The 27,967-nt window shown below is 33.5% G+C and overlaps 4 protein-coding genes across 4 annotated transcripts; all 4 read left to right on the top strand.

Moving 5' to 3' along the window:
• The first annotated feature begins 1,003 nt into the window (after positions 1-1,003).
• Positions 1,004-2,437, top strand: LOC145594047 (F-box/FBD/LRR-repeat protein At3g26920-like). The gene has a single exon (XM_081650394.1). It carries the CDS (start codon positions 1,004-1,006, stop codon positions 2,435-2,437), a length of 1,434 nt encoding a protein of 477 aa, XP_081506520.1.
• A 5,382-nt stretch (positions 2,438-7,819) lies between these two features.
• On the top strand, positions 7,820-8,854 carry LOC145594046 (putative FBD-associated F-box protein At5g22720). Its single transcript, XM_081650393.1, has one exon. The coding sequence runs from the start codon at positions 7,820-7,822 to the stop codon at positions 8,852-8,854; it is 1,035 nt and encodes a 344-aa protein (XP_081506519.1).
• Positions 8,855-15,995: 7,141 nt separating this feature from the next.
• Positions 15,996-17,513, top strand: LOC145594045 (FBD-associated F-box protein At4g10400-like). The gene is made up of 2 exons (XM_081650392.1): positions 15,996-16,839; positions 17,035-17,513. Exons 1-2 carry the CDS (start codon positions 15,996-15,998, stop codon positions 17,511-17,513), a joined length of 1,323 nt encoding a protein of 440 aa, XP_081506518.1.
• A 7,015-nt stretch (positions 17,514-24,528) lies between these two features.
• On the top strand, positions 24,529-26,005 carry LOC145594044 (F-box/FBD/LRR-repeat protein At5g22660-like). Its single transcript, XM_081650391.1, has 2 exons — positions 24,529-24,672; positions 24,788-26,005. Exons 1-2 carry the CDS (start codon positions 24,529-24,531, stop codon positions 26,003-26,005), a joined length of 1,362 nt encoding a protein of 453 aa, XP_081506517.1.
• Positions 26,006-27,967: the final 1,962 nt, after the last annotated feature.

Genomic DNA, 27,967 nt, shown 5'->3' with positions numbered 1-27,967 from the left:
TTAAGCCTACTAAGCTTCCTTCTTTTCTTGCGAATCTCCCTAAACACTTTCCCAAATTCCTTATCACTCCAAGACTTTAAATATTCAGCACACACCTCAAGTTTTTTCTCAACACTATCACCCCCAATCAACCACGCATCCCCAACAACACCCTCACAATTCTCACTCTCCGTCCACACTTGCTCGAACCTAAATAATTTTTCTTTATTAATACGTGATATCTTGAGTTCTATCTTTTTTTTTTTTTTTTACACAAAGTTCTATCTTTTCTTTCTGCTACTTTATCTTTTTTTTATCCAAGAGAATTTTTTTTTTTTTAAATAAATAAATAAATAAATAATGTAGGATATATATTGAAATGAATATATTTATGATATCTACGGTGTACGGATATTCTCTATCAATTTTTATATCAATAATTATAATTATGTTAATTATGGTAAATGGAACGTTTATAATTTCATACAGTGTACTCCCTCCGTTTCATAATGTTAGTCCTATGGAACCAATCACATAAAATAAGAAAAGAAAAATATTTGAAATCTAACATCAAATTACAAAATAATTCATAATTAGTTTAACTTATTTAATTTTTTTATATTTTTGAAAGTCATAATTGCATAATTCAAGGTAGAGATTTCCTTACTTGGATCTATGTCATCAATCCACAACCAATTATTTCCAAAAAAATTAAGTTAAAAAATGTAACATATTTAATATGGGTAGATCTTTTTGAAACGCCCAAAATAGTATATGGACTAACATTATGAAACGGAGGGAATATTTTTTTTAAAAACAATAATATCCGACCATAATAGAATACACAGAATATTAATCCTATATCCTACCATAACAGAATACACAGAATATTAATCCTATAAATTTAATCTGGAATAATTGTTCTTGATTATTTTTTAAAGTATTAGCATCCCATAACCTTTGTTTTTTGACAGGTGCAATACCACCACCTTAGCCCTCAACTTAACCTACTCAATTCTGCAGTATGTCTACTGCTACAGCCTACAGGAGAATGAAGAGCAAGGAAGACAAATTGAGTTCTCTTCCAGATGATATTCTGGCCAATATACTCTCTCGTCTCCAAATCAATTCTGCCATTGCCACCTCCGTCTTATCTCATCGATGGCGCTACCTTTGGACTGGTGTCACCTTTTTCAAATTCGACAATGATGGACATTACGTTTCCAAACGAACATCAGACTTATTCTCCAATGCTGTTGTTGACATTGTCCGACAACTGACCTTTCAGACACTCCGTGTTTTCAAACTTCAGTTAAGTTCTCTGTCCTACTTATGTGACCCTAGTGTAGCAGACGCATGTTTCCGGGAAGTTTGTGGCCGAAACGTGGAGCAGATCATTATTGAAGAGGATCAGCCTTATTCTAAGGATTGCTTTCCTGTTCCGGCGTCTCTGTTTTCTTCCAAGAATCTGGTAGTTTTGATATTAAAAGGTATGATCAAGTTTAATTTACCAGAAAATACAGATATTCAACTTCCGAATTTGAGGAAAATTAGGCTGAACTATATCGTTGGCGTCCCTCATGAGTTTTTGGGGAATCTATTTAGGTCAAGTCAAAGTTTGATGGATGCAGATTTGATATTTATTAAAGACCATATATCCCAACCCGAACCCCAGATTGTTCTGAATATATCAGCACCGAATCTGAGGTTGTTGCGAATAGATTTGTTGGCATATTGGCACAGCCAACAGCCCAAAATCCTCATCTATGCACCCAAATTGGAGACCCTTAATCTAGTTAGCTTCACTTCAGATTATTACTCTATTCAGAATCCGTCGAAATTAGTCAATGCATCGATTGACATGTACTGGAATCTGAGGCATTTAGATGTACCGCTTGGACGGGAAATGTTCAAGTTTATTCGGGAATTATCTAGTGTTAGGGAGCTTTCTCTCCGGATAATGAATGATGAGCTTACCAATCATGATCCATATCATTGCCTTAACTCTGTAAATCTCGGGACCTTTCCTAATCTAGAACGTCTTGAAACGAGTTTAGGTTATGGTGGGTGGAAGGAATTGCTACTCTCGATGACATGTTTTCCTAATTTAAGGCATGTTGAGGTATGCCAAAGTATAATAAAGTATTCAAATCCCGTAATGGATCCCATAAATTGGTGTGTACCAGAGTGTTTAAATAAGCTCAAGACGATAGTAATAACAACCGGACTACGAGCTTTTGATGATGAGCTCAAGTTGCTAGGGTACATTCTAAGTAATGCACTTGTTTTGGAAAAGATTCAGATACGGCGTGAGAATTCTTATGGTTACAACTTGATGACTGAAAAAATAATTGTGCGATGGAACGTGTTTAAATTCTGTAAGTCTTTGTTCCAGCTACCTAGGGCATCTTCAACTTGTGAGATTGTGTTTCGTATATCTGGGCTAGTTAGAGTATGAAGTAATGACTGGAAAAATGGAGAGTTTATAAGAGAAATCTCCAGCCTAGCCTAATTGACTATATGTGAACAATTTCTTGATTTCCCAAAGCCAACATTAATCCAGCTTATGAGGTATTGATTTTTAATTACTCTTTTGATGTTTGTTTAATGCTTTAAATCCCTTTTCGAAGTGTTTGATGTGTATCAGCGACGTAAAACCTTGTTATTTATTCATCTTTTTGGTTATTTCTATGTAATAAACTTTACAAGTTCATTTCTTTTAGTAATTATGTGCATTGCTAGTAGTTACTGCTGGTTTGTTATTATCAGGGAAATTTTTTTTATCTAATAGGTGAAACAAAACTAGAGCGAAATCTGAAAGTTAGATGTAAATTGTTTGCTTATTAGAAGCGGATAAGGTATAAAGGTGGGATTATTAAGGGAAATTATCAATGATACCCTGCAGATTTTGACTTTTATCAATGATACACCTCATTAAACTTTTATTATCAGCGGTACTCCTAAACTTTTCCCTAAATTGCTACCGTAATCATACCGTCAAGTAAACATTAATTACCATTAGTTGATAGCGATTTTGGGCTGACTTTGCTTGACTAAAATTCCCCCCACTCAATAAGACCCCCTCCAATCCCAACCAACAACATTAAATACAAAATTTTTTATCGTTGATCTCCCTCATTTTTTCCCCTGTTCTTCTTCTTCTTCTGTAAACCTTAATTGACGTTCAAGTGAAGCAAAATCCTTGGAGGTTAATCGATTCTTTATGGATTTTAAAAGGTTAGTGCTTACTTTTGTTGTGAATTTTGGCTTTTTTGGTTTAAATTGTTGTGTTTAAGTTAATGTATGCATCTTTGCATAATTTGTAGGATTTTGTGTACAATTTGTAAATGTTGTTAGATTTTGCTCTGAATTATGCTCGATTTCCATATGATCAAGTTTGCATACTAAATTTTGTATTTTGTTAGATATAAATATACATTTGAGTAGGAAATTGTGTTTGTGTTTGCATGAAACAGTTTTACTTCTTAAATGTTGAACCTAGGTTTGAATTTGTATTGTTCTTGAGTGTGTATGTGATGTTTTGGTGTGGTTAAATTAAGGTAATTTAATCTGATTTTGCAGAATGTATCTGTTTTGATTTAAGTATAAGATGCATACTATTGACAGTGATGTGGACCCTCATATTTGTAACCTCATGGGTTTAATTATAGAATTTGAAGATAGGTTACAAAAAAGGGAGTAGTTATATTAAACTCTATTTAATTTTTTCTTATGCTTATATTGGTAAACACTGGCCAATATATGATGATGGTGGGTTACGGAGAATGTTTAGGACATTCCCAAATGCCAAATTTTATGAGATTTTAGTTAGGACAGCCCCAGAAGAAGCCATTGAAGTGTAAGAGTTGAAAGAATTCTGAAAGAGAAAGGAAAAGAAGACAAAATACATGGGAAATGAAAAAAAGAAAAAAAAAGTTGGGAAAAGGTTAAATAGGAAAGAGGGGAATATCGAAATAAAAGGAGGGAAATCTGAAAGGGAATTTTTGGAGGGAGATTAAATGGTAGGGGCATTTGAGTGTTTTCACCTTCCCAACCCATTAAACCAGCCAAAACACCCAACTTAACGTTTACTTAACGTTGTGCTTACTGTAGCAATTTAGGAAAACGTTTAGGGGTACCGCTGACAGTGAAAGTTTAATGAAGTGTATCATTGATAGAAGTCAAAACCTGGAGGGTATCATTGATAATTTCCCGATTATTAAAAAGAATCCCAAAGGTAGGATTATTAAAATCTCCAACGCTCAAAAGATGGGATTATTCCCATCAATTTTTCCAAATATTTTATATAGCTATAAAAAAACATTTTTACCATAATTTTAATCATTTTCTACATCAGTTTATATATATATATCACTACTAAAATTCGGCCAATTTGCGACCGTTTTTCTATGACCGTAATGAAAACGGTCGCAAAACCGTTTTGAATGCGGTCACAGATTTGCGACCGTTTTTAAAGCGGTCGCAGATTTGCGACCGTTTTTGGGTTATAAAACGGTCGCAAAGGTATTTAAATAATTTTGTAAAATAAAATACATGTCAAAAATAATTCAAAATTAAAATAATGCTATTGCGACCGTTAGTAGCGGTCGCAAATTTCTACAATTGCGACCGTTTAATAGTCGGTCGCAAGTTTGTACAATTGCGACCATTTAATAGTCGGTCGCAAGTTTGTACAATTGCGACCGTTTCAGAGTCGGTCACAAATCTATAAAATTGCGACCGTTTGTGAGTCAGTTGCAAAATTACGACCGCTATTGCCTGTCGCAAAAGATTTTTTTTTTTTTAAAAAAAGATAATATAAAAGAGGGACACGCCCTAACCCTAATGTACAGCCGCTCCACTTCCCCTCTCTCATTTTTTTTCATTTCTCTTTCTTCTCACGCCTCTCTCTCTTTCCTCTTCTTCTTTCCCTGATCTGCTTCCCCTTCTCCGATCTCTTTCCTCTCTCTCTCTGTTCTCATTCGACCCTCTTCCTCCATTTTCCTTATCCCCACTCTATCCTTCTCACGCCCATCCTCTTTCACTCTCACCTCCTAATTCTCTGAATTTCACTGCCGAAAATGAAGCAAAGCACTTGAGAATTGAAGAATAAGAAGCCGAAAATCGCTGCTCATTCAAGCTTTGGCTCAAATCGGAAGCTAGCTTCGCTTGTGGTGTTGATGCCGGCAATTTCTCTCTCCTCCACGCTGCTTTCCACCGTCACGACCACACACCGTAACAAGACCTCCACCGTCACAAGAACGAGCCTAAGAGAAGTCAAGGTTTTCTAGATCTGATGTTTTTTTTTTTGTGAAAACTTCTAGATCTGATATTTAATTTAGGTTTTATTGTTGATCTAGATTTATTGTTTCTAATTTCTGATTATGTATAATTGTTTTATTGTAATTTTAGTTTTTAATTTTGAAAGATCTATATTATTGTTTTATTTCTGATTTGTGTTACTTTATTGTAATTTTATTTTATAATTTTTGAAAGATCTATGTTATTGTTTTATTTTTGATTTGTGGGTAAATTTCTGTAATTTGTATAATTATTGTATAATTTTATTTCTGTTTTATGGGTAATTTTCTTATTTTTTTTTAATTTTTTGGGCGGCGGTGGGTTAAGGTGGTTTCGGGTGAGTGGCGCTGTGTTGAGGTGGTTTCGGGTGGGCGACTTTGGGTTGAGGTGGTTTTAGGTGAGCGGCGGTTGATTTACTAGTTAGGGTGGGGAGTTGTGGTGGGTAAAGGTGGTTTGGGTTGGCGGTGGTGGTGGGTTAGGTGGTTTCAGGTCAGTGGCGGTGGGTTTTCGTGGTTAGGGTGGGCAGAAGTGGTGGGTGAAGGTGGTTTGGGTTGGCAGTGGTAGTGGGCAAAGGTGGTTTCGTTGGTGTGAGGCTAGATGTGAAGTACAGTAGTGTGATTTTTCTTTTTTTTTTTTGTTTTTTTTTTAATTTTAGCGACTGCTTATGGCGGTCGCTAATTCCAAAAATTGCAACCGCTGATATTACCTGTCGCAATTTTTAGTTTTTGCGACCGTTTTCTAAACAGTCGTTGAAAATAATAATAACGGTCGCAAAAAATCTGCGACCGTCAAACGGTCGCAATAATGATTTTTTGCGACCACGTGAATAACGACCATCACCTTACGACCGTTGACGATCGCAATCATTAATTGCGACCGTTTTTACTATAATCTGCGATCGTCAGAGATGGTCGCAATTTGGCCGAATTTTAGTAGTGTGTGTGTGTGTATATATATATATATATATAAATTTTGTTTTTTCATTTACTTTTAATACTTTATTTTTCTACTTATTTACAAACCCATGTAAATTTATCTTTCTAATATACTTTTATTTCTTTTTATTTAACTTTCTTAACACCCGCAAAATTGACCCAAAAGGGTCGTTCTTTCGGGGACGGAGGGATAACAACCTTATTATAGAAATAGGTCTTTAGTTTTGATTTGCTAAAACAGAAATACATGTTTTGAAGAAAAGGACTAAGGGAGTATATGTTGGGTAACCGAGTTCCCAACTGGTTCCTTAATTTATCACGAAGTACCCGGAAATAGAACCACCGGGTCCCTTTTCAATTTCGTACCCGTCATTTCCTAACCGAATCCGATTTTAATTCCAGGTACTCAAATTTTTTTCACCCCTAGTCAAATCATAACTCTCTATTTTCGAAAGAAGGAAAAAAAATATATGCGCCATCTTATTTCCCATTGATTAACCTTAGGTGATTATGCTAAGTGATTAAGTTTTTGTTCCACGATTTATTTTTCTCACCGAAAAATTTGGTTCATGTACACAAAAAAAAAAACTTGATCATTAAAAATTGAAAAATGTGAAAACTTAGGGCTTGTTTGGCATCATTTTTGATTTTCAGTTTTCTGTTTTTTTTCAAAACTAAAAACCAAAAATAGGAAACAAGAAAATGGTGTTTCCACTTTTTTGTTGCCAGTTTTCAAAAGTATTATGATTTTAATATGTTTATACTCCCTCCGTCCCTAAATTACATTCCTCTTTCTCGGTGCGAGAAAGAGGAATGTAATTTAGGGACGGAGGGAGTATAATTCTTGATTCATTATGTGACATATATCATATACTTTCATATAACAAAAAACCAAAAAACAGAAAACCATAGCAATGCCAAACGAACCATTAATTACCAAAGTTTTAAATTAACTTATTTTTTTTGTAAACCTTGGTTACTATGGTTAGTGATTACATTTACACCATAAGGATATTTTACTCCATTCAACTCATACTTGTATATAAAGTGTCTCTAACCCTAAAACTCCAAAAGTCACATTTTCAAGCTGACAAAAAAAAAAAAAAAAAAAAAAGGCCGAAAACCGGCATAGCCTCAACCCTGTGAGACGCTGCCGCAGCAGTTCAACCGATGACGGAGAAGATCGATTGAGTTCACTTCCGTACGCAATTCTCACCGAAATCCTCTCTCGCCTTCCGATCACTTCCGCGGCTTCCACCTCTGTTTTATCCCATCGTTGGCGCCACCTCTGGACCGGCGTCACTCACTTTGATATCTGCTATTCCAACGAAACAAACCCCGTCTCCACAGAATTCCTCAAAAATATCCTTTTACAGCTTACTTCCCCGAAAATCAACGTATTCAAAATTCAGATCTGGCGGTCAATTTCATCTGCTCAAGAAGAACTAGAATCATGCTTTCATGAAATTTGCCGCCGAAATGTTCATCAATTGATTTATACTGAGGGAGATTGGGACCATGACAACTTTCCAATACCTACTTGCTTGCTTAGTTGTCAATCTCTGGTAATTTTGGAATTGTCTAGTTTGCTTGAGTTTGATTATATGAAAAATAGAGATGTTAAACTTCCTAATCTGAAGAAACTCAGTTTAAGGTACCTCATACATGTGCCTGCTTGGTTAGGGTCTTTACATGAATCTTCCCCATTGTTGGAAGAATTAACTTTGATGTTTAATCTCTTCCGCAATGAGGAGTCTGTTGATACACTGCCTCTTCTAAATCTTAATTTTCCGAATTTAAAGTCTTTGAAGTTAGAGGTTCTTGCTTCTTATGTGGAGCCGGGCGTTGATGAGATATCTATTGATGCACCCAAATTAGCACACATTGAAATAGATCATACATTTGGCACCCCTTTACCTTACAACTTTTGCCATAATCCAACTGCATTAGTCAAAGCGTGCATTAACTTTGATAAGAAGTGTAAAGGTGATGAGGGTGAGGAGATTCATCGGTTCCTCGAATTTTTTAGAGGAATGTCTAGTATATACAACCTTGAGCTAGAGGTGAGGTGTTGTGATGTATTCACTTACCTTTCTGTGAATGTGAATCCGCATTTGTTTTCAAATCTTGTCCATCTTACAACGACCTTGCATAGGGTTGATCTTAATGATTGCAAGAATGTGTTGGTTTCGCTGCAATGCTTCCCCAACTTGAAGCATCTTAATTTACAGCTCAAAAATATGGATTATGGTAGCGAAATGACGCTGAGGTATTGGCATGCACCAGACATTGTAACTACTGGTTTGATGAGTAAGCTCAAGACAATAGATATAAAGGGACTACGACTTAGTGGGAGTATTGGTGGGCTTAAGTTGCTAGGGTACATTCTAGCAAATGCAAAAGTTTTGGAAAAGCTTTACTTGGATGTTTGGTTTGCTGAACGTGAGTTTTGTATATTCTTGTGTAAGCTTGACTCAGAAAAAAAAAGACTCTGGGAGGAACGTGAGTTTTGTATATCCTTGTTTAAGCTTCCAAGGAGCTCACCAACTTGTGATGTTGAGTTTTCGGGTAGTTTTATAACATCATCATCAAGTGATTTTGATTTCGTAAACGGAAAGCTTATTTGTAAAATGGCCTAGCCAGATTCATTGACAATTCTTCCAGTATTAAAGCATGCATATGGCTGGTAGGTACTGACTACTAAATTTCCTTTTCAATTTGCTTTGATTATTCAAGTTTAGCTTTTGCTTACAACCACTGTCATTGTGTTAGATTTATGTTAATGTACAAAGCTTTGCTAAATTTGCCCTTCTAGTAGGACAATGGTTATTGTAAAGTAAAGTTCTTTTGCTTATCTATATTGTATGGTTAAGGTGTATTTTTTTTGCTCAAATTGTTATTTTATTTGTGCACGTCAATTTTTAATCGTTACTGATGGACATAAACTACCATGATAACGCTCTTGTAATGTACAAGAAAATAATTCTTGTTTATTGTTGTCACTCAACCCTTTGACCTGTTGTTACAGTTGAGGGTCTCATCTCTTTTTTTTAGGGGATCTAATCCCTTACACTTTTGTAGATAACAGTAACACAATGGAATAGGGGAGGAGCTCATTAATTTTATCTTTAATCATTCTATCTCCTTGGATGCTCTTGTGGTCAGTTTGCATCCAATTTATGCTATTCTGCTCACTTGACTCGATCTGCAGGTGCCACAGATTGAGATTAAAGGCTCCTTGTAACCCATTCAATACAGAATCAAGGAAACTGGCCTCCTTATTCTGCCTAGCCTGCTGTAGCACTCCTTGCTCGAGAACAGTCTCATCATGCTTTACAGTCCAGCGCCATATAAGACCCCTTTCTTTGTTCCTAGTGTGATAAATCCTAACTGTTGCAGTACTACAGCTCCCTTGCCCTGACACTAGTTCTAATCTCTTAAGCTGGTGCTGGTCATTACTTGTTTCATCTCTTCTTTGTCTTTCAAAACCAGGAGGCTCAGGATGCCTGTCAAAAGCTTGCTCTAAATTTACTTGAGCGTCTCATCAAAGCCACAGGAATGTTAAAAGCTTGCTCTAAATTTACTTAGCTAGGATGAAAACAGTAATAGTCAGTAGACAAAGTTTGTTTCACAATATATGCTCACCATTTACTCTTACAAAAAAAAAAAAAAAAAAAAAAAAAAAAAAAAAAAAAAAAAAAAAAAATAGTTTGAGCTACAATTTTTTTTTTTTTTTTTTTTTTTTTTTTTTTTTAAAATGAATGTTGATGATTAAGCTTTAATTAGTATTAGTTTGTATCAGGGGGGCTAGTTGAAATATCAATCTCACAGAATTAATAACCATATGATTCTGTGAAATGAAACTAGAGTTACTATTAAGTTGTGCGATCCTGATTGTTAAATTGGGCCAAAAAAGTACTGATTTGTGCTATAGTTCACCTTTTTTAATACACCATGATTCATTACCAAGGCGAAAATTGTACGGAGTACTACTTCTCTGTGATCATCCACAAACTCTATTGCTACTAAGTCACATATACTGAACTAGGCCTTTTTCCTCTCCTTTTGTTGCTTGAGGTTGGTTTGTTGTTATTTATTCATCATTTTGATGTAATAAACTTTTTTAATAAATTGTTTGCTTATAAATTTTTGATCTTAAAGAAGATATGGAAGTGATTAATCCTCTGTTTTAGGGGTTTGGTAATTTAACCTTCTTTTTATTGACAGAGAACCAAAGTTAATGATGATTGATAATATCATAGAAAACCTAGCTAGCAAAGTTCATGGGGTTGATTTAATGGCTTAGGTCGCATTGAGGTATTTGATAGAGGAATGAGCATTAGTGTATGTATCTGTCCAAGTCTCATCGTCGAGACTAGAAAGCTGGTGAAGTAAACAATTCAAGTTGTCTCTTGGCATGTCATAATGAAAAATTAAACTGTACATGAGGCTAAGCTAAATAAGCTTGTGTTCATCATGTCCGTGTTCATTTACGACTTTGCTCTTTTATGGATTAATTTAATTGGATTGAAATATGAAGGATCTCTATAAATATATACAAAGCTTCACTAATTATAATTGTCTCAATTGAAAGATTCTTTGCATTTGCTTCATGCCCATATTCTGCAATTGCATGTATCCTTGATTAACTAAGACTTTTAACTTCAATCTTTGTTGCTCAATATGAAGTATCTGTTAAATTGTAGAATATGGAGATAAGAGGAATAACATAACTCTAACCAGTGATGTAACCCAGCGGGTTCCATATTTGGTTTCTTTTCAATTTTCATAATTTTTTTGCCCTACACAAAGAGCAATGTATTCTTTTTATAAGGCTATGATTTTATTCATTTCCCCAAATTGGCTAATAAGACTATGATTTTATCATTTTTCAAGTTCTTGCCTAGGCAAAAATAATCTTTTATAATAAAAATTTCTAGTTTTTGGACGGGATAATACCTAGAGTAGGGTAAAAAAAAAAAACAACAACAATCGCTTTTATTTCTACAACTATTATTGTACATCAAAATTTATTTATTATTGCAATAACCTAAATTTTACATATATGCTAGGAGTATAAAGCAACATAGTATACTAGTGAACATGGTCATATAAAACAACATAGTAGTCATTTATAATGTACATGGACATATACATAAAAGAACATAATGTTCATTTATAATGTACATTCGTACAATTTGTATATATATTTTTTTTAAAAGAAATTTGTATAATGAAATAGATAAGTAGTACTATAATTATTTTTTTACCATACATTAATTACAAATCATTTCAATTTTTTTTTTACCAAAAGTTCACTTTCTCTCTCCAAACAAAACTTCAAACCCATTTAAGTTCCTTAAACCTCAAACAAAATTTCAAGAAATTCGAAATTTTGAGCCCAAAATTGTTCAAGATGACAAATAAAAACGAAAGGTAAGACCAAATTCGACATTTATACTTGTTTATTTGACATTCATACTTGTTTATTTTGAGTTTGAGTGCTTGTTTTTTATAAATTTGATTGAAAATTGTAATATTTGATTTTATTGGGAATTAATTGCGATTTTGATATAATTTTGTTGTTGCAATGAGAAATAAAATGAAAATCTTGAAGAAGATCAACCAATTAATATATTTTGGAAGAAGAAAGCAAGCAAATAGACAAATTTAGAAAAAGTTGTAGATCCAAATAATACAATGTACATTAAAATATAGTAAAATGTTCTTTTTTCATATACTTACATGATGCAAATAATACAATGTACATAAAACATGTAACCAACATTATAACATATATGTTCATTAGAATATAATCCAATGTACATTATAATATAGTAAAATGTACATTTTCATATGCATACATGATCATTTATACCAAATGTACATTTACTATACGAATAATGTTCTTCCTATTATCAAGTTCTTTACTAATATTACAAATGTTCTTTAGATTTACAAAAAAAACATATAAAACAGGATGATCTTTATAAAATAGCTGTATGTTCTTTACAAAAACAACTATATGTTCATTACTAAATAGCTAAATGTTCATTTCGCCTTTTTTTAAAGAACACCGGATGCACCAAGCAGGCAAGCATGGTGCATCCGCCTCCACAGAAAAAATTTCACTAGGAGTAGTATATATTTTGATGTGAGAAGTATTCTTATTGTGAGAAGGGTGAGAAGCAATTACAACCCTTAGATTTGTCAAATCCAATGGTTGAGATTTAGCCCACTTCATTAATGGCATAAGTGGTAATTTAATCAACTTTACTTGAAAAATAAAAATGCTTTCATTCATCCACTCCAACAAAAAAAACAAGCTACTGCCATTATCCCCGTTACTTCTTCTCTCTCCATTAACTAGCCGACGACTTTGGAAACCACTTTGCAACCACCGTCTCCGCTCCTTAAAACTCTTCCCCAACTTCTCACTCCTCTAATATGCCCTAAAATTATATGATCCTACCCAGATTTAGGCCTGTTTACTTCATCTTATTTTTTGCTAAACTAAAATTATTTTTACTGAACTGAAATTATATTTGATGAACTGAAATTATTTTAACTGAACTGAAATTATTTTTGCTGGTTTTCTATTATAATTCTTCTTTAAGATAACTGAATTTTACTGAACTGAATTTATTTTCACTGAATTGAACTTATTTTTACTAAATTGAAATTATTTTTACTTATTTTTAAGGAGAAGTGAACAAGGCCTTATTCATCAATAAATAATAACCTTTTTCAGTGTAGAAATTAATTTCTTTTGTAGATTGATTGAAAATGATGTTAATTAATGGCGATGAAGCCAATTTGCGGTAATTTGGAGTGGGAACAATGGTGAATAACGTAAATAATGGAGAACTAGGTTAAAACCCGTGCGATGCACGGTTTATATAAAACCTATTTTTAATTTGTATATTTTAAAAATAAATCACTATTGTACATGAATATAAATAAAAATTACGTACATTTTGTAATTTTAAATTTTTTATTTTCATCAAAATTATGATATAGTGATCAACGTTGTCTAATTCATAGTTTAATGTAGGAGGTCATATATTAGTGTGTTATTCAAAATTGTTTAAATTTCTAACGATAAACGTTGTCTAATTCATAGTTTAATGTAGGAGGTCATATATTAGTTGTAATGTAGAAGTTTCTAATATTTAAATTTCAAAAATGTAAAATGTGATAGCAAAAAAAAAAAAAAAAAAGATGATGACTTCATCATTGCATTTAGGCGGGAAATTTTTTATTGAGGGAGCGACACGTGTGCAATGATGACGTCATCAACTTCTATTTTGGTAATAATTAATAGATGTGAATTTTACTATTTTTTAGGATCATGGGCCGGACGATGACCTTGGTTGGCCACGCCACCCCCTAAATCCGCCTATGTTCGTTCTTTCTTTTGCGATAGTAATGGCATACCAAGTTAAAAACTGTTATTTATATTGAAAATTGGAATTGTGGAACACCAGTGGGACACAAATTATGGGATAGATGATTTTCTCCCTTTGTTTGTTATATCGGGAGTATGTTAATGTTACATAAATTCACTACTGAGTTTTTTATTTTTTTTGAAGAAAAATTCACTAATAAGTCAAAACTATCTTAACGTTGTTCCTCAAAGGAAATATTTGGGAGCCTCTAAAAGACAATTTTAGAGGTTTATAGTAGGTTAATGGCAATGATGCAGTTGAACCTAGAGCTGTCAATTCGGATAAACGGGTCGGGTTTGGGTCGGGTTAGTGTGGGTCGGGTCAATACGGGTTAATGTCGTAACATATGCGGGTCGGGTTCGGGTTGGGTCATGCTTGAGTCGGGTTTCGTCGGGTCATACATCTTATTGGGTTTAGGTAAGGAGTCTAAGGACAGTAAAAGGTCGGATTACATTCGGGTCAGGTGAAAAATAGGCCGGGTTAAATTCGGGTCTTTGCGGGTTTAAACGAGTTAGGGCCAACTTGAACCTATACTAGATTCAAAAAAACGAATAGGTTTTTTTTAACAAAAAAATAAAAATAAAAATAAAAATAAAATAGCTATAAGTAGTACTCTGCGCCTACCCTCTCGCAGTCTCGCTATATAACGCGCTTTCTACTAGTAAAATCCTTACTTATTAGAGTAAGATTAGCCCTAGGTTTTAAGACTATACATGACATCAGCAAATCACTTTTAAATTGTGTTAAGACAAGATCGACTTCACAAAAATTTATGCATTTATGAAGCAAAGTCTTGAACGGAACTTAAGACTCATTTTATACTTTATAATGTATTTTTTTCTATACACGTATATTAAAGCACAACTTTTATTTTGTAAAATATTATTGTTAACAATAATTTAGTTTAATTTTATTGGAAAAAAAATTTAAAGTGTAAATTTAATTGCAATTGATTGTTGTATTTATTTTTTTTGTAAAATTGTTTGTTGTATTTTAATATAAAGTATTCCAATATTTGCTATTTTTTTGTTGTATTTATATTAATTTAAAGTATTCTATTACTCGTAGGTAGTATTTGCTATCATTTTCATCAACAAATTTAAATTATAAGAAAATGTAAATTTTACGGCTATGGTATTATGTATATATAATTCATGTAATTCCATTATTATTTATAATGTAGTATCTAGTGGTTTGATATTATTTTTCAGCTATGTTAGATATACTCCCTCCGTCCACTTTTGATAGTCTCTTATGGACAAATTTTAGTCCCAAAATGTTCACCCAATTTGCTTTTTCCAACAACCATTATTATTCATTTTTTACCAAAATTCCCTTCAATTTACAACAATACTTGTGCAAATCTATATTTCCCATGTATTTTTATTACTTTCTCTCTCTACTTTTTTGCATACCCAATGTCAATTTACTTTTTCAATCTAGTTTTACTATTCTCATTTGTGTTTATTAATTCCCGTGAAAAATGCCCATAAGGGACTATCAAAAGGGGACGTCGGGAGTATAACTTACTACACCATTGCAAATTATACTATTGAAATATCATATATAAAAAAGAGAAATAACAATAATACGTATTTAAGGAATCTTAAATGAGTATGTGGAATGAAGATCTAAATTTAGTTGAATTTTAAGGATTATTAACATAATTATAAAATGATAAAAATTATTAAAATATGATATGGTATGGAAAAAAAAATCTTAAGATAAGAGATAAGACAGGGCTAATCTTGCTCTTAGGACAAAGGTTAGCGGATTCGAAACCCAGGACCTTGTTTTTTTGTTGTGTTAAAATTCATCCCCCAATTTCCAATTTACACAAAAAAATCGACACTCAAATTACGGAAAAAAGTTTGAATCCCTAACTTCTTCCTCTCTCCTCACTCTCATTGAAGATCCGCCGTTGGCCGTCGACCGGCACTCGGCTGCTCGCCTTCTCTCTTCAATTCGACGGTTCGACAGACGACAATTCAGGTTTAGTTTTTAATTTTTTTAATTGTAAATTGTTAATTAAAATTGAGGTTGATTCCATAACCTACTCAATTAAATCTGATGATATAGAATCTTAATTTGTCGCCGAAATGTACAGCAATTCATTTACATATAATGCGGAAAATGAACATGATGAATTATTCCAATACCTACTTGCTTGCTTAATCGCAAATCTCTGGTAATTTTGATATTGTTTGGTGTTCTTGAGTTTGAGTATGATTGGCATAATTAAACAGCTGTTCAATTTCAGCTTCCTTCTAGAATTGTCTGCTTGGTTAGGGTCTTTGTCTGAATTTCATACATCATTTCAATTCAGGAAAATATGGCCGAAAATATGCACCGGCATAGCCTCAACCCTGTCAGACGACAGCGCAGGAATTCAACCGATGACGGAGTAGATCGATTGAGTTCACTTCCTGACGCAATGCTCACCGATATTCTGTCTCGTCTTCCAATCAATTCCGCCGCTTCCACCTCCGTCTTATCACGCCGTTGGCGCCACCTCTGGACCGGCGTCACTCGGTTTGATCTCTACAATGTCAAAACACCAAATCCCACCGACTTCCTCAACAACATTCTTCAGCAGCTTACTTCCCCGAAAATCGACGCATTCAAAATTCAGGTCAAGTCCATAAACTCTTCATATCGACCTGATGAATTAGAATCATGCTTTCATGAAATTTGCCGCCGAAATGTTCAGCAATTGATCTTTAATGGGGAAGATTATGACTATTACATTCCAATACCTGCTTGTTTGCTTAGTTGCCAATCTCTGGTAATTCTGGAATTTGTTGGTTCGCTTATGTTTGAGTATTGGAATAAAAATAGAGTTGTTGAACTTCAACTTCCTAATCTCAAGAAACTTTCTTTACGCTCTCTTCATGAAGTGCCTACTTGGTTGGGGTCTTTATCTGAATCTTCGCCGTTATTAGAAGACTTAACTTTGATGTTTGTTCTCCTCCGGCCTGATTCTGGAATGCCTATTCTGAATCTTAATTTCCCGAATTTAAAGACATTGAAGTTAGAGGTTCTCACTTTGAGTACGTCGCGCGTTTCTCAGATATCTATTGATGCACCCAAATTGACACACCTTGAAATAGGTCATAGCTATGGTTGCACTTTACCTTTCACCTTTCGCAGTAATCCAACTGCATTAGTCGAAGCCTGTATTGACTTGAAGAGGGAGGAGGAGGAAGAAGATGATGAATTTGATTATGATGAGGAGGAGGAGTTTCACCGGTTCTTCAAATTTTTTAGAGGAATGTGTAGTATCAGCAACCTTAAGATATTGGTGGAGAGGCATTTTAATATATTCGCTTATCTTTGTGTGAATGTGAATCAGCCCATCTTTTTTAATCTAGTCAGTCTTAAAACGACCTTGTTGGATGGGTTTGATCTTAATGATTGCAAGGATTTGTTGGTTTCGCTGCAATGCTTCCCCAACTTAAAGCATCTTTGGGTAAAGCTCGATGATATGAATTATTGTAGCGAAATGGAGCAGAGGAATTTGTGTGCACCAGATATTGTACCTAGTTGTCTGATAAGTAAGCTCAAGACGATAAAGATAAAGGGACTACGACTTAGTGGGAGTATTGGTGTGCTCAAGTTGCTAGGGTACATTCTAGGTAATGCAAATGTTTTGGAAAAGCTTCACTTGGATGCTTGGTTTGATGGACATTCTGAACAAGAAAATCTCTGGAAGGAACGTGAGTTTTGTATATCCTTGTTTAAGCTTCCAAGGAGCTCATCGACTTGTGATGTTGTGTTTTCTGGTAGGTTTATTAGGTCATCAAGTGATCTTGATTTCAAAAACGGAAAGCTTATCTGTAAGATGGTCTAGCCAGGTTCGTTGACAGTATTCTTCCAACATAAAAGGATGCATATGGCTGGCAGGTAGACTACTAGATTTCCTTTTGAATTTGCTTTAATAAATCAAGTTTAGTTTTTGCTTTCAACCTCTGTGTTACATTTGTGTCAATGTACCTTGCTAAATTTGCCCTTCTAGTATGACAATGGTTATTTACGCTTATCAACTTTAAAATGTTGCTAGACATGAACTACTATGATAATGTTTGTGTAATGTACAAGAAAATAATTCGTGTTTGTTGTCACTAAAGCTTGTGGCTTGTCATGACAATTGAGGGTCTCAAAGCTACAGGACTCTGTTCAAAGCTTGCTTCAAATTTAATTAATTAGGATGAAAACAGTAGTAGTCAGTAGACAAAGTTTGTTTTACAATACATGCTCAAAATTTACTCTCTCTATTTAATAGTTTTAGCTACAAGTTAAATGAATGTTGATGATTGAGCTTAATTTGGACTCAGGGGGGCTAGTTGAAATATCAATCTCGTGGAGTTGATAACCATATGACGATTCTGATGTGTGAAGCCAATGTTCTATGCAATTAGCTACCTAAATTGGACCAAGCATTATCATTGTTGTGTTATTGTTCGCCTAATAATTGTATGCAGGGGATATATAAGAGTATTAGGTAACACCGCGTAGGGCTCTGCGTCTCGTAGAAAGGGTGGCAGACTGGCAGTAGCTGGCCTTTTCTCTTGCAATCTCCCTGTTTTTTTTGTTTTTTTTTTTTGGATGTAGCTGATAACAAACTTTTGCTTTTATCCCCACATGTTTCATCTACCAATAATAGGAGAAAATCCTATTATTCTAATCAATTGCAATTGCTCTTTTGCTCTCCTAAAAGCCTTATTCCTCTCCTTTTGTTGCCTTTCTATAAGAGAATGCTTGTAGTTACTAGTACTTCGTGTATAATACTAGCCATGAAATTGAGGAGCAAAAAAATTATAAATTGTTGTGCTAGAGAGGTTGGGGAAAAAGACTTTGGTTGGGGGTCTGGAGGAACACCATTGTTGAGCTTCTCTGTCGAAATCCGGCCTCCCCTCCTTTCTCCTCCCCACTCCGGCTGCCATTGACGGTGGTTGCCGTTTAGGGTGGATGGATGTCGGAATGGGAAGGGGATGGGAGGGTTATGGTCGGAATTCGACGGGGAAGCGGTGGAATTCGACAGGAAAAATGATTAGAGGGCGAAAATCGACGGGGAAGCGGCGAAAACGAAGGGGAAGAGGGCGGTGGCCGGGTGGAAACGACGGGGAAGCAAGGAGGAGCAAGAGACATTACACGAAGGGGAAGTGGACGGTAATGGGGTGGAAACGGCAAGGGTTGCCACCGGCCGAAAATGGCAGGGGCTGCTGCCTGCCGGGAACAACAGGGGCCGCCACCTGATGGGGTAGGGGTTAGGGTTTTGATAAATTTTTTTGATTTTTTTTGAATTTTAATTTAATTTAATTAATTAATTTATTTTTACCTATCACGTGCTGACACGTGTCTAGTAGCCTGCTACACCAAGTTAGATGACCGGTTGGGTGGGATAGAAATAGATACCCCCTAAAGTTGGAAGTGATGAATAATCCAAAATAAGGATTATTATTGGCGGATGAGACAAAGTTGGGATTAATGGGGACAATTTTTTTTTTTTTTTTTTTTGTAAAAAGGTAATTGTATGCTAAAAAACAAGATTTAAAAGGTGCTTATATGCAAAATTACTTCATTCATTGACCTAAATTTACATGTTGGTTTCCTTAAAAAAAAAAAAAAATATTTTACACGTTGGTCACATCGATACACTTGAAAAATGGAATTTGTGTGCCTAAATTGAACGCTTCAACTAAGACCATGTTCACTTAACCTTAAAAAAAAATTTCAGTACAAATAATTTTACTTTAGTAAAAATAAGTTCAGTAAAGTAAAAATAATTTCAGTTTAGTAGAAATCGGCAACTTTAAAGAGAAAATATAATAAAAAAAACCATTAAAAATAATTTCAATTTAGTAAAAACAATAAGTTCAGTTCAACAAAAATAAGGTGAGGTGAACATGGCCCAAATATAACGAAGGAACAAGGAAGTACTCCGTATTATTTTATTCCTTTGCTTAAAATTATACTTCCTCCATTTTCTTTTACTTGCAATACTTCTCTAAATAGGAAATGTCACAATATTTGCAACACACTATACAAGGAAAATTACTTTAGGAAAAAACTATACTATATCCCATATTTAAAGCACATGGGCTATTAAATTACACTTTAACAATCAATCATCCTATTTTAAAATTTATTATATCATGTAAACTTCACATTTCTTAATTACCGCACTAAAGGGTGTGTTGCATCTAAAAAAACAGAGAAAGTATGACCAAGAAGAGTGTATGGCACTTAAAAAAAAAAAAAAAAGAGTGAGTAACTTAAGTTTGGGATCCTTGGGACTTTGGGAGTGACGATTGAATTGACTAATGTGCATCATACACAGTTTTTAAAAATTGATGAATGTTCAATTGAAAATTAAATACGAGTATAATTAAGTTGAAATTCATATCCTTCAAAAAAAAAAAAAAAAAAAAAGTTGAAATTTAGTTGAAATTCATATCCTCCAAATCCCTTCATATTCTAGTGTCTCTTACCCAAAATTAACCTTTCTATTTTCCAAGTTGATAAAAAAATGGCGGAAAACCGGCATAGACTTAACCCCGTGAGACGACGGCGCAGGAGGTTAACCGATGACGGAAAAGACAGGTTGAGTTCACTTCCAGACGCAATCCTCACCGAAATCCTGTCTCGCCTTCCAATCAATACCGCCGCTTCCACCTCCGTCTTATCCCACCGTTGGCGCCACCTCTGGACCGGCGTCACTCGGTTTGAGCTATACAATGTCAAAACACCAAACCTAACCGACTTCCTCGGCGGCATCCTACCGCATTGACTTCCCCAAAAATCGATGTATTCAAAATTGAGGTCAGTAAGACAACCTACTCACCTAAACCTGATGCAGTAGAATCATGCTTTCAAGATGTTTGCCGCCGAAATTCTTTGGTAAATTTGGCAATTTCTTTCCAATACCTACTTGCTTGCTTAAATGCCAATCTCTGGTAATTTTGGAATTGTTTGGTTCACTTGAGTTTGAGTATGATTGGCATAAAAATAAAGCTGTTCAACTTCAACTTCCTAATCTGAAAACACTTTGTTTCAACTACCTTGTACAAGTTCCTGCTTGGTTAGGTTCTTTAAATGAATCTTCGCCATTATTAGAAGATTTAACTTTGATATTTAATCTCGTCGACCCTGATGATGCAATGCCTGTTCTGAATCTTTATCTTTCAAATTTAAAGATATTGAAGTTAGAGGTTTCCGGTTGGAACCTAACCGCGGGTCTTAATTTAATGATATTTATTGATGCACCCAAATTGACACACCTTGAAATAGATCATAGTTATGGTTGCACTTTACCTTACACCTTTTGTTGTAATCCAACTGCATTAGTCAAAGCGCGTATTGATTTGATAAGGAATGATAAAGATGAAGATGCATTTGGTTTTAATGAGGAGGAACTTTATCGGTTCTCCAAATTTTTCGGAGGAATGTCTAGTATTAGACACCTTGAGCTATCGGGGGAGAGGAATTTTAATATGTTCACTAACCTTTGTGTGAATGTGAATCCGCCCATCTTTTTTAATTTAGTTAGTCTTAAAGTGACTTTGTTTAAGTTTGATCTTAGTGATTGCAAGGAATTGTTGGTTTTGTTGCAATGTTTCCCCAACTTGGAGCTTCTTTCATTAAACCTCTATTCGGGTGATTTTTGCAAAATAATCGAGCAGAGAAATTGGCTTGCACCAGATAATGTACCAAGTTGTTTAACAAGCAAGCTTAAGAAAATAATGGTAATAGGACAACGATGTACTAGTGTGCTCAACTTGCTAAGCTACATTCTAGGTAATGCAAAAGTTTTGGAAAAGCTTTACTTATTTACTTGGTTTGAAAAAGATGCTAAAGAAGAACAGGAACGTGAGTTCTGTAGGTCCTTGTTTAAACTTCCAAGGAGCTCATCGATTTGTGATGTTACGTTTTCAGGTAAGTTTATTATTAAATCCACCAGATATACTATCGATAAAAGAATGCTTACCTTTCAGATGGCCTAGGCAGGTTCATTGGCAATGCTCTTCCAACATATGGCCGGCTGACTACTAAACGTGCTTTTAAATTTGATGTGATTAATTTAGTTTTGTTTTTGCTTGCAACCACTCTGGCACTCTCTATATGCTAGATTTGTATCTATGTACAAAGCCTTAGCTTGCTCTGAAACTGTAATGCCTATCTTCTACTAGGACAATGGTTATTGTAAAGTCAGGTTCTTTTGCTTATCTATATTACTAGTATATGATTATAGATTTATGATGTTTTTTTTGCTTAAGTTATTTTGTTTTGTTTTATAAATGCAAGTCAATTTTAAAATGTCACTGGACATGAACTGCTATGATAATGCTTTTGTGATGTAACATAAAATAATTCTTGTTTGTTGTCATTTAAGCCTTTGATTTTTTGTGACAATTGAGGGTCTCAAAGCCACAAGCTAAGACCTCAGTGTTAAAAAGTTTGCTTCAAACTTAATCTGCAAGAATGAAAACAGTAGTAGTCAGTAGATTAAAGTTTGACGTACATGTTAAATGAAGGTTGATAATTAAGCTTAATTTTGTATTTGTTGGGCTCAGAGGTATTAATAACCATATGAGGATTCTGTGAAGCCAAAGTCACCTAATTAGTGATGCAATAAGTTACTAACATAGTTAAATTGGGCTGAGAATTACCATGGTTGTGTTATAGTTCGACTTTGTTAATCACTGTATGCAGGGGATTGCGCAGGGCTCTGGTTCTTGTCGAAAGGGTCTCTTCTCTTGCAATCTCTCAATTATTTTTGTGGAGGTATCTGATAACAAACTTGAGCTTTTATCCCCACATGACTCATAAAATCATAAGGAGAATTTTGTGCTATTCTTATCAATGACAACCATCTTATAAGAGATTCTTATCAATTTTGCACTTGTTTATCGGTAGAACTGTTATTGTTACCCCAATTTATGAACTCCCTAGAATTTATTTGATTATATGTATATCTTAGCGAGTCACTGATGTTGTTTTAGTAAAAGATAAACACCATCTTGATCTTTATCATATTATAAATTGACCAAAGATTTTTTTTCGAAAATGTTATACATAGCCCTAAGGGCGACGTATAAGCATTAAAAACACTCTTGAAAATTATATAAATTTAGAAAATCGTGACAAAAACACACTAATCAGACTGATTTAAGGGTTATGTATAACATTACTTTTTTTTTAATACTAGAGTAGATCCCGTGCTATGCTTGGTTTTTCAATTTTTGTTAAAATCTTTTTTTTTTTTTTTTTCTTAAATATTTCTTTTTTATTTTTTATTTTTTTTAATTCTTTTTTTATCATCTTCTTTGAATACATATTATATTGCTTCCTTTTATTTTGAACCTTGATGACATTTTTATTATTCAAATATGATAATTTTTCATTCACCAACCACGTTAAGCTGAAAAATACGTATTCATGTTTTTTTTTTTTTTACTATAAATAATGATTATACATTAAACAATAATTAATAATATATGAACTTATAAAAACAAAAAAAATAATATATGAATTTGTTTATATAAAGATATGGTTAGATATTTAACTTTATAAATATTTTACGTATATTTTCTATCAATTTTAAAAAGTTTTATTAAAAAAAAATATACTAAGGACACACTAGAAGATGACATATGTCATTGCTATGTGTTTTTTAGTATATTGTTATTATTGATTGAGGATTGATATCTAATTTTTAATTTATGGAGATTTAGTTCTTAGCATCAAAATAAAAAGGTCTTTATTTGTTTCCATATCAAATTATTATAACCATTATTAGTGTCTTTACCTATGTTTATTGTATGGTAAGTCAATTATTTAAAGTCAATAATATTATAGTAATTTATTTATTTTTTTTTATTTAATTTTTTTTTTTGGGAAAAGGTTTTATAGTAATATAACTAGGTTAGTTCCTGTGCCATGCACGGTTATTTTAATTACCCCATATTTTCTTTTGACAAATTAATTTATTTATAGCATAAAATATAAAAATTGTTTTAAATATCTTGAACAAAATTGAATAAGAATGGTAAATATTATTGCTCATTTTATATATTTGACAAAAACAAACATCTTTTTAAAAATAATTTCCTTAAATAAACTATACTTCGTAGTAATTAATATTAAAAAAATAATATACTAAGTACACACCAGATATTGACATGTGTCATTGCTGGTGTGTCTATTGACCATTTATTATATATTACTATATATTATTATTATTATTATTATTATTATTATTATTATTATTATTATTATTATTATTATTTTATTTTAATCTTTGTTAAGTCTTTTATTGAAGGGTATTCTTTTTAAGTCTGCAAATATAAAATTAAATTTTCCTTATGTTTGTTAAATCAAAGATTTTTTTTAGGGAAAAATTGCATAATTATATATCACTGTATATATGTTAGGATAATCATGGTATATTTAGTGAATATTTTCTTGGTGATTATTATTGTTTCCTTAACTCTGTGAGATAATTGATGGTGGGAATATATATTCATATATTTGTCATTATTGTATCTTTGTCATGTTATTTGTTTCTTTAAATAAATTTATATTTTTTTAAAAGAAAAATATACTATGGACACACCAGGAGATGACACGTGTCATGGCTGGTGTGTCTTTTAGTATATAGTTATTGATTGATGATTGATTGATGATGATTGATGTCGAATAATTCTTAATTTTTCTTAAGTATTAACAGTAGGTCATAAGGCGCAGTTTAAACTCTTTAAAGGACACAATTACCTAACCCTCGCTTATATAAGACGTAGTACTAAATAAAGATTTAGGAGAATTTAGAAGAAACAAAGGAGTGAAATTGAGTTCTCAATAGGAGAATGGAGAGCAAGGACAAATTGAGTTCTCTTCCTGATGATATCCTGGCCAATATACTCTCTCGTCTCCAAATTGATTCCGCCGTTGCCACCTCCGTCTTATCTCATCGATGGCGCTACCTTTGGACCGGTGTCACCACTTTCAATGTACTTTACGAATGCGAACTAGCCTCAAACAAATTCTCCACCGTTGTGGTCGATATCGTTCGACAACTGACCTCTCGGACACTCCATGTTTTCAAACTTCATTTAAGTTCGCTAGCTGTCCACCTTGTCTAAACCTAGTGTTACAGACGCATGTTTCCGGGAAGTTTGCAGCCGAAACGCGGAGCAGATTATTATTAAAGAGAAAAACGGTTATGATAATGGAAACTTTGATATTAACGCTCCATGCTTATTTATTCCGGCGTTTCTGTTTTCTTCCAAGAATCTGGAAGCTTTGATACTAACAGGTACGATTAAGCTTGATTTACCTGAAAATACAGATATTCAACTCCCGAATTTGAAGAAAATCAGTCTAAAAAATATTGTTGGCGTCCCTCATCAGTTTTTGGGGAGTCTTTTTAGGTCTTGTCAACGTTTGATCGATGCAAAATTGATATTCGAGGAGGAGTATATAACCGAACCCGAACCCGAACCCGAACCCCAGATTGTTCTAAATATATCAGCGCCGAATCTGAGGTTGTTGCGAATAGAATTGTTTTTAATTTATCAACAGCCCAAAATCCTCATCGATGCACCCAAATTGGAGACTCTTAATCTAGCTAGCCTCACTTCAGATTATTACTCCATTCAGAATCCGTCAAAATTAGTCAAAGCATCGATTCGCATGCTTTGGCATCCGAGGTTTTTAGATGTACCGCTTGGATCGGAAATGTTAAAGTTTATTTGGCAATTGTCTAGTCTTAGGGAGCTTTCTCTCCGGCTAGCGGATAAAGAGAATACCAATCTATATCATTACCTTAACTCTGCAAATCTCGGGACCTTTTCTAGTCTAGAACGTCTTGAAACGAGGGTGGAGTATGGTGGCTGGAAGGATTTGCTACTTTCGATGAGATGTTTTCCTAACTTAAGGCATGTTTCGGTATACCTAACTAATATGGGTTATACAAATCCCGTAATGGATCCCAGGAATTGGTGTGTACCAGAGTGTTTAAGTAAGCTCAAAACGGTAGAAATAATAACCGGACAACGAGCTGTTAATGATGAACTCAGGTTGCTAAAGTACATTCTAAGTAATGCACTTGTTTTGGAAAAGCTTGAGATACGGCGTATAATACTTGATGTAAACTTGTGTGATGATAAAAAAGATCATCTATGGAACGCGTTTGCATTCTGTAAATCTTTGATCCAGCTACCCAGGGCATCTTCAACTTGTGAGATTGTGTTTAGTATAAATGGGCTGGTTAGAGTATCAAGTAAAGACTGTAAAAATGGAAATCTAATATGTGAAATCTCCAGTCTATTTGACATTTCGTGAAGTTCTTGCCTTCTCAAACCTGACATTAATCAAGCTTATGGGTGACAGATTGACAGGGTATTGATTTTTAAAATCTCTTTTGATGTTTGTTTTAGGCTTAGAATCACTTCTTGAAGTGTTTGATGTGTATCAGCGACTTAAAACCTTGTTATTATTTATTTATTCATTATCTTTTTGGTTATATCTATTTTATAATTTACCTTCACTAGTACAATTGTTTTAGTAATTTTGTGCATTGCTAGTTACTGCTGGTTTGTTAGCAGAAAAAAAAAAAAAATCATCTTTGAAGCAATTGGAAGTGATTAATCCTCTGTTTTAGGGGATTGGTAATTTAGTCTCTTTTTTATTGATAGAGAACCAAAGTTAATTATGATTGATAATTTCATTAAAAACCTAGCTAGCAAAGTTTAGGGTAAATTCAAGTTGATCTCTGAGATAAATGATGAGAATAAATCTCCTCACACAATTTATTCATTTTCTTTTATTTTTTAAATGATAAAAGTAAAATAATAAAGTGGCACAAATTTCAACACATAAAGTTGTGAGAGGAGATAAATTAGATTGTTAATCTCTGAGATCAACTGGGGCTCCCTCTGCTGATTTAATGGCTTAGGTTATATTGATGATTGAACATTAGTGTATGTATCTGTCCAAGTCTCATCGTCGAGACTAGAAAACTGGTGAAGTAAACAAGTCATCTTGTGGTATGTCTTAATGAAAAATTAAAGTAGATTTACATGAGACTAAATAAGCTTGTGTTCATTTACGACCTTGCTCTTTCTTGATTTAATTGGATTGAATCATGAAGGATCTCTATTAATATATAACAAGCTTTACTAATTATAATAGTGTGGATTTATTCATCTCATATAAGTGAAAAACATTCTATCATTTAGCACCTATTCTTCTCAATTGAAAGATTCCTTGCTTTTGTTTCATGCCCATAATCTGCAATCCATGTATCCTTGATCAACTGACTTTTAACTTTTCTTTGTTGCTTAATATGAAGGATCTGTTTAATTGTAGAAAAAGGAGAAAAGAGGAATAACATTACTCAAATCAGTGAAGTAACTCAGCGGATTTAATGTGTTTTTTTTTTCTTTTCAAATTTTCTTAATTTTTTTGTCCAACACATGCAAAGATGAAATTTTATAAAATAGGCGTTAGGCAGTTGTTATCAAAAGTGGTCATTTAATTAAATGGTGGTTAGTTGTTGACAAAATTTCCTTTGAGTTATTCTTTTATAATACAAAACTTACCATTTTCCTAACGTATTATTTACCCTTAAATAGGACATTTTGTGAAAAACTACCTTATAAAGCACTTTTTTATGTAAGAAACTACCTAATAAAAAAATGTTGTAAGAAACTACCTCATAAAAGGGTAAATGTTGTAAGAGACTACCCTTGGTCAAAAAGTCATCATTGACTTTTATTTTCCGGCGTTGACCACATCACGTGCCAACTAAGAAAAAAAGGAGGGAAAGGGTAAATTAAAAGGCACGTGATTTGGTCAACGCCGGAAAATGAAAGTCAACTATGACTTTCCGACCAATGGTAGTGTCTTACAACATTTACCCTTTTATATATAGGGTAGTTTCTTACAACATTTTTTTTATTAGGTAGTTTCTCGCAAAAAAAGTGCTTTATAAGGTAATTTTTCACAAAATGTCCAAGCATTTATAATGTACTACGTAGTATATTGAATTAATCATATTACCATTAACAATATGTATCAAATTGAAATTACAGATTTAAATACAATTAAACTCATTACAAATCAAAAGTTAAAAGAATTTAAGTTACCATAAAAACGTTGAGTAGGGTTTGATCATAATGATGTGTTTTGAATGAAAATCGGGGAAGACATTTACAATTGCTAGTTTTTCCGTTAGATTGTCAAATTATAACTAGGATTATTATTTGGTTGCAGTATTATTCATCAGGAACATTTTTTTTTGAA

The sequence above is a fragment of the Chenopodium album genome, chromosome 19 (genome assembly GCF_948465745.1).
Source record: "Chenopodium album chromosome 19, dcCheAlbu1.1, whole genome shotgun sequence".
NCBI classification, from domain to species: Eukaryota; Viridiplantae; Streptophyta; class Magnoliopsida; order Caryophyllales; family Amaranthaceae; genus Chenopodium; species Chenopodium album.
This window is presented reverse-complemented; position numbering and strand designations above follow the sequence as displayed.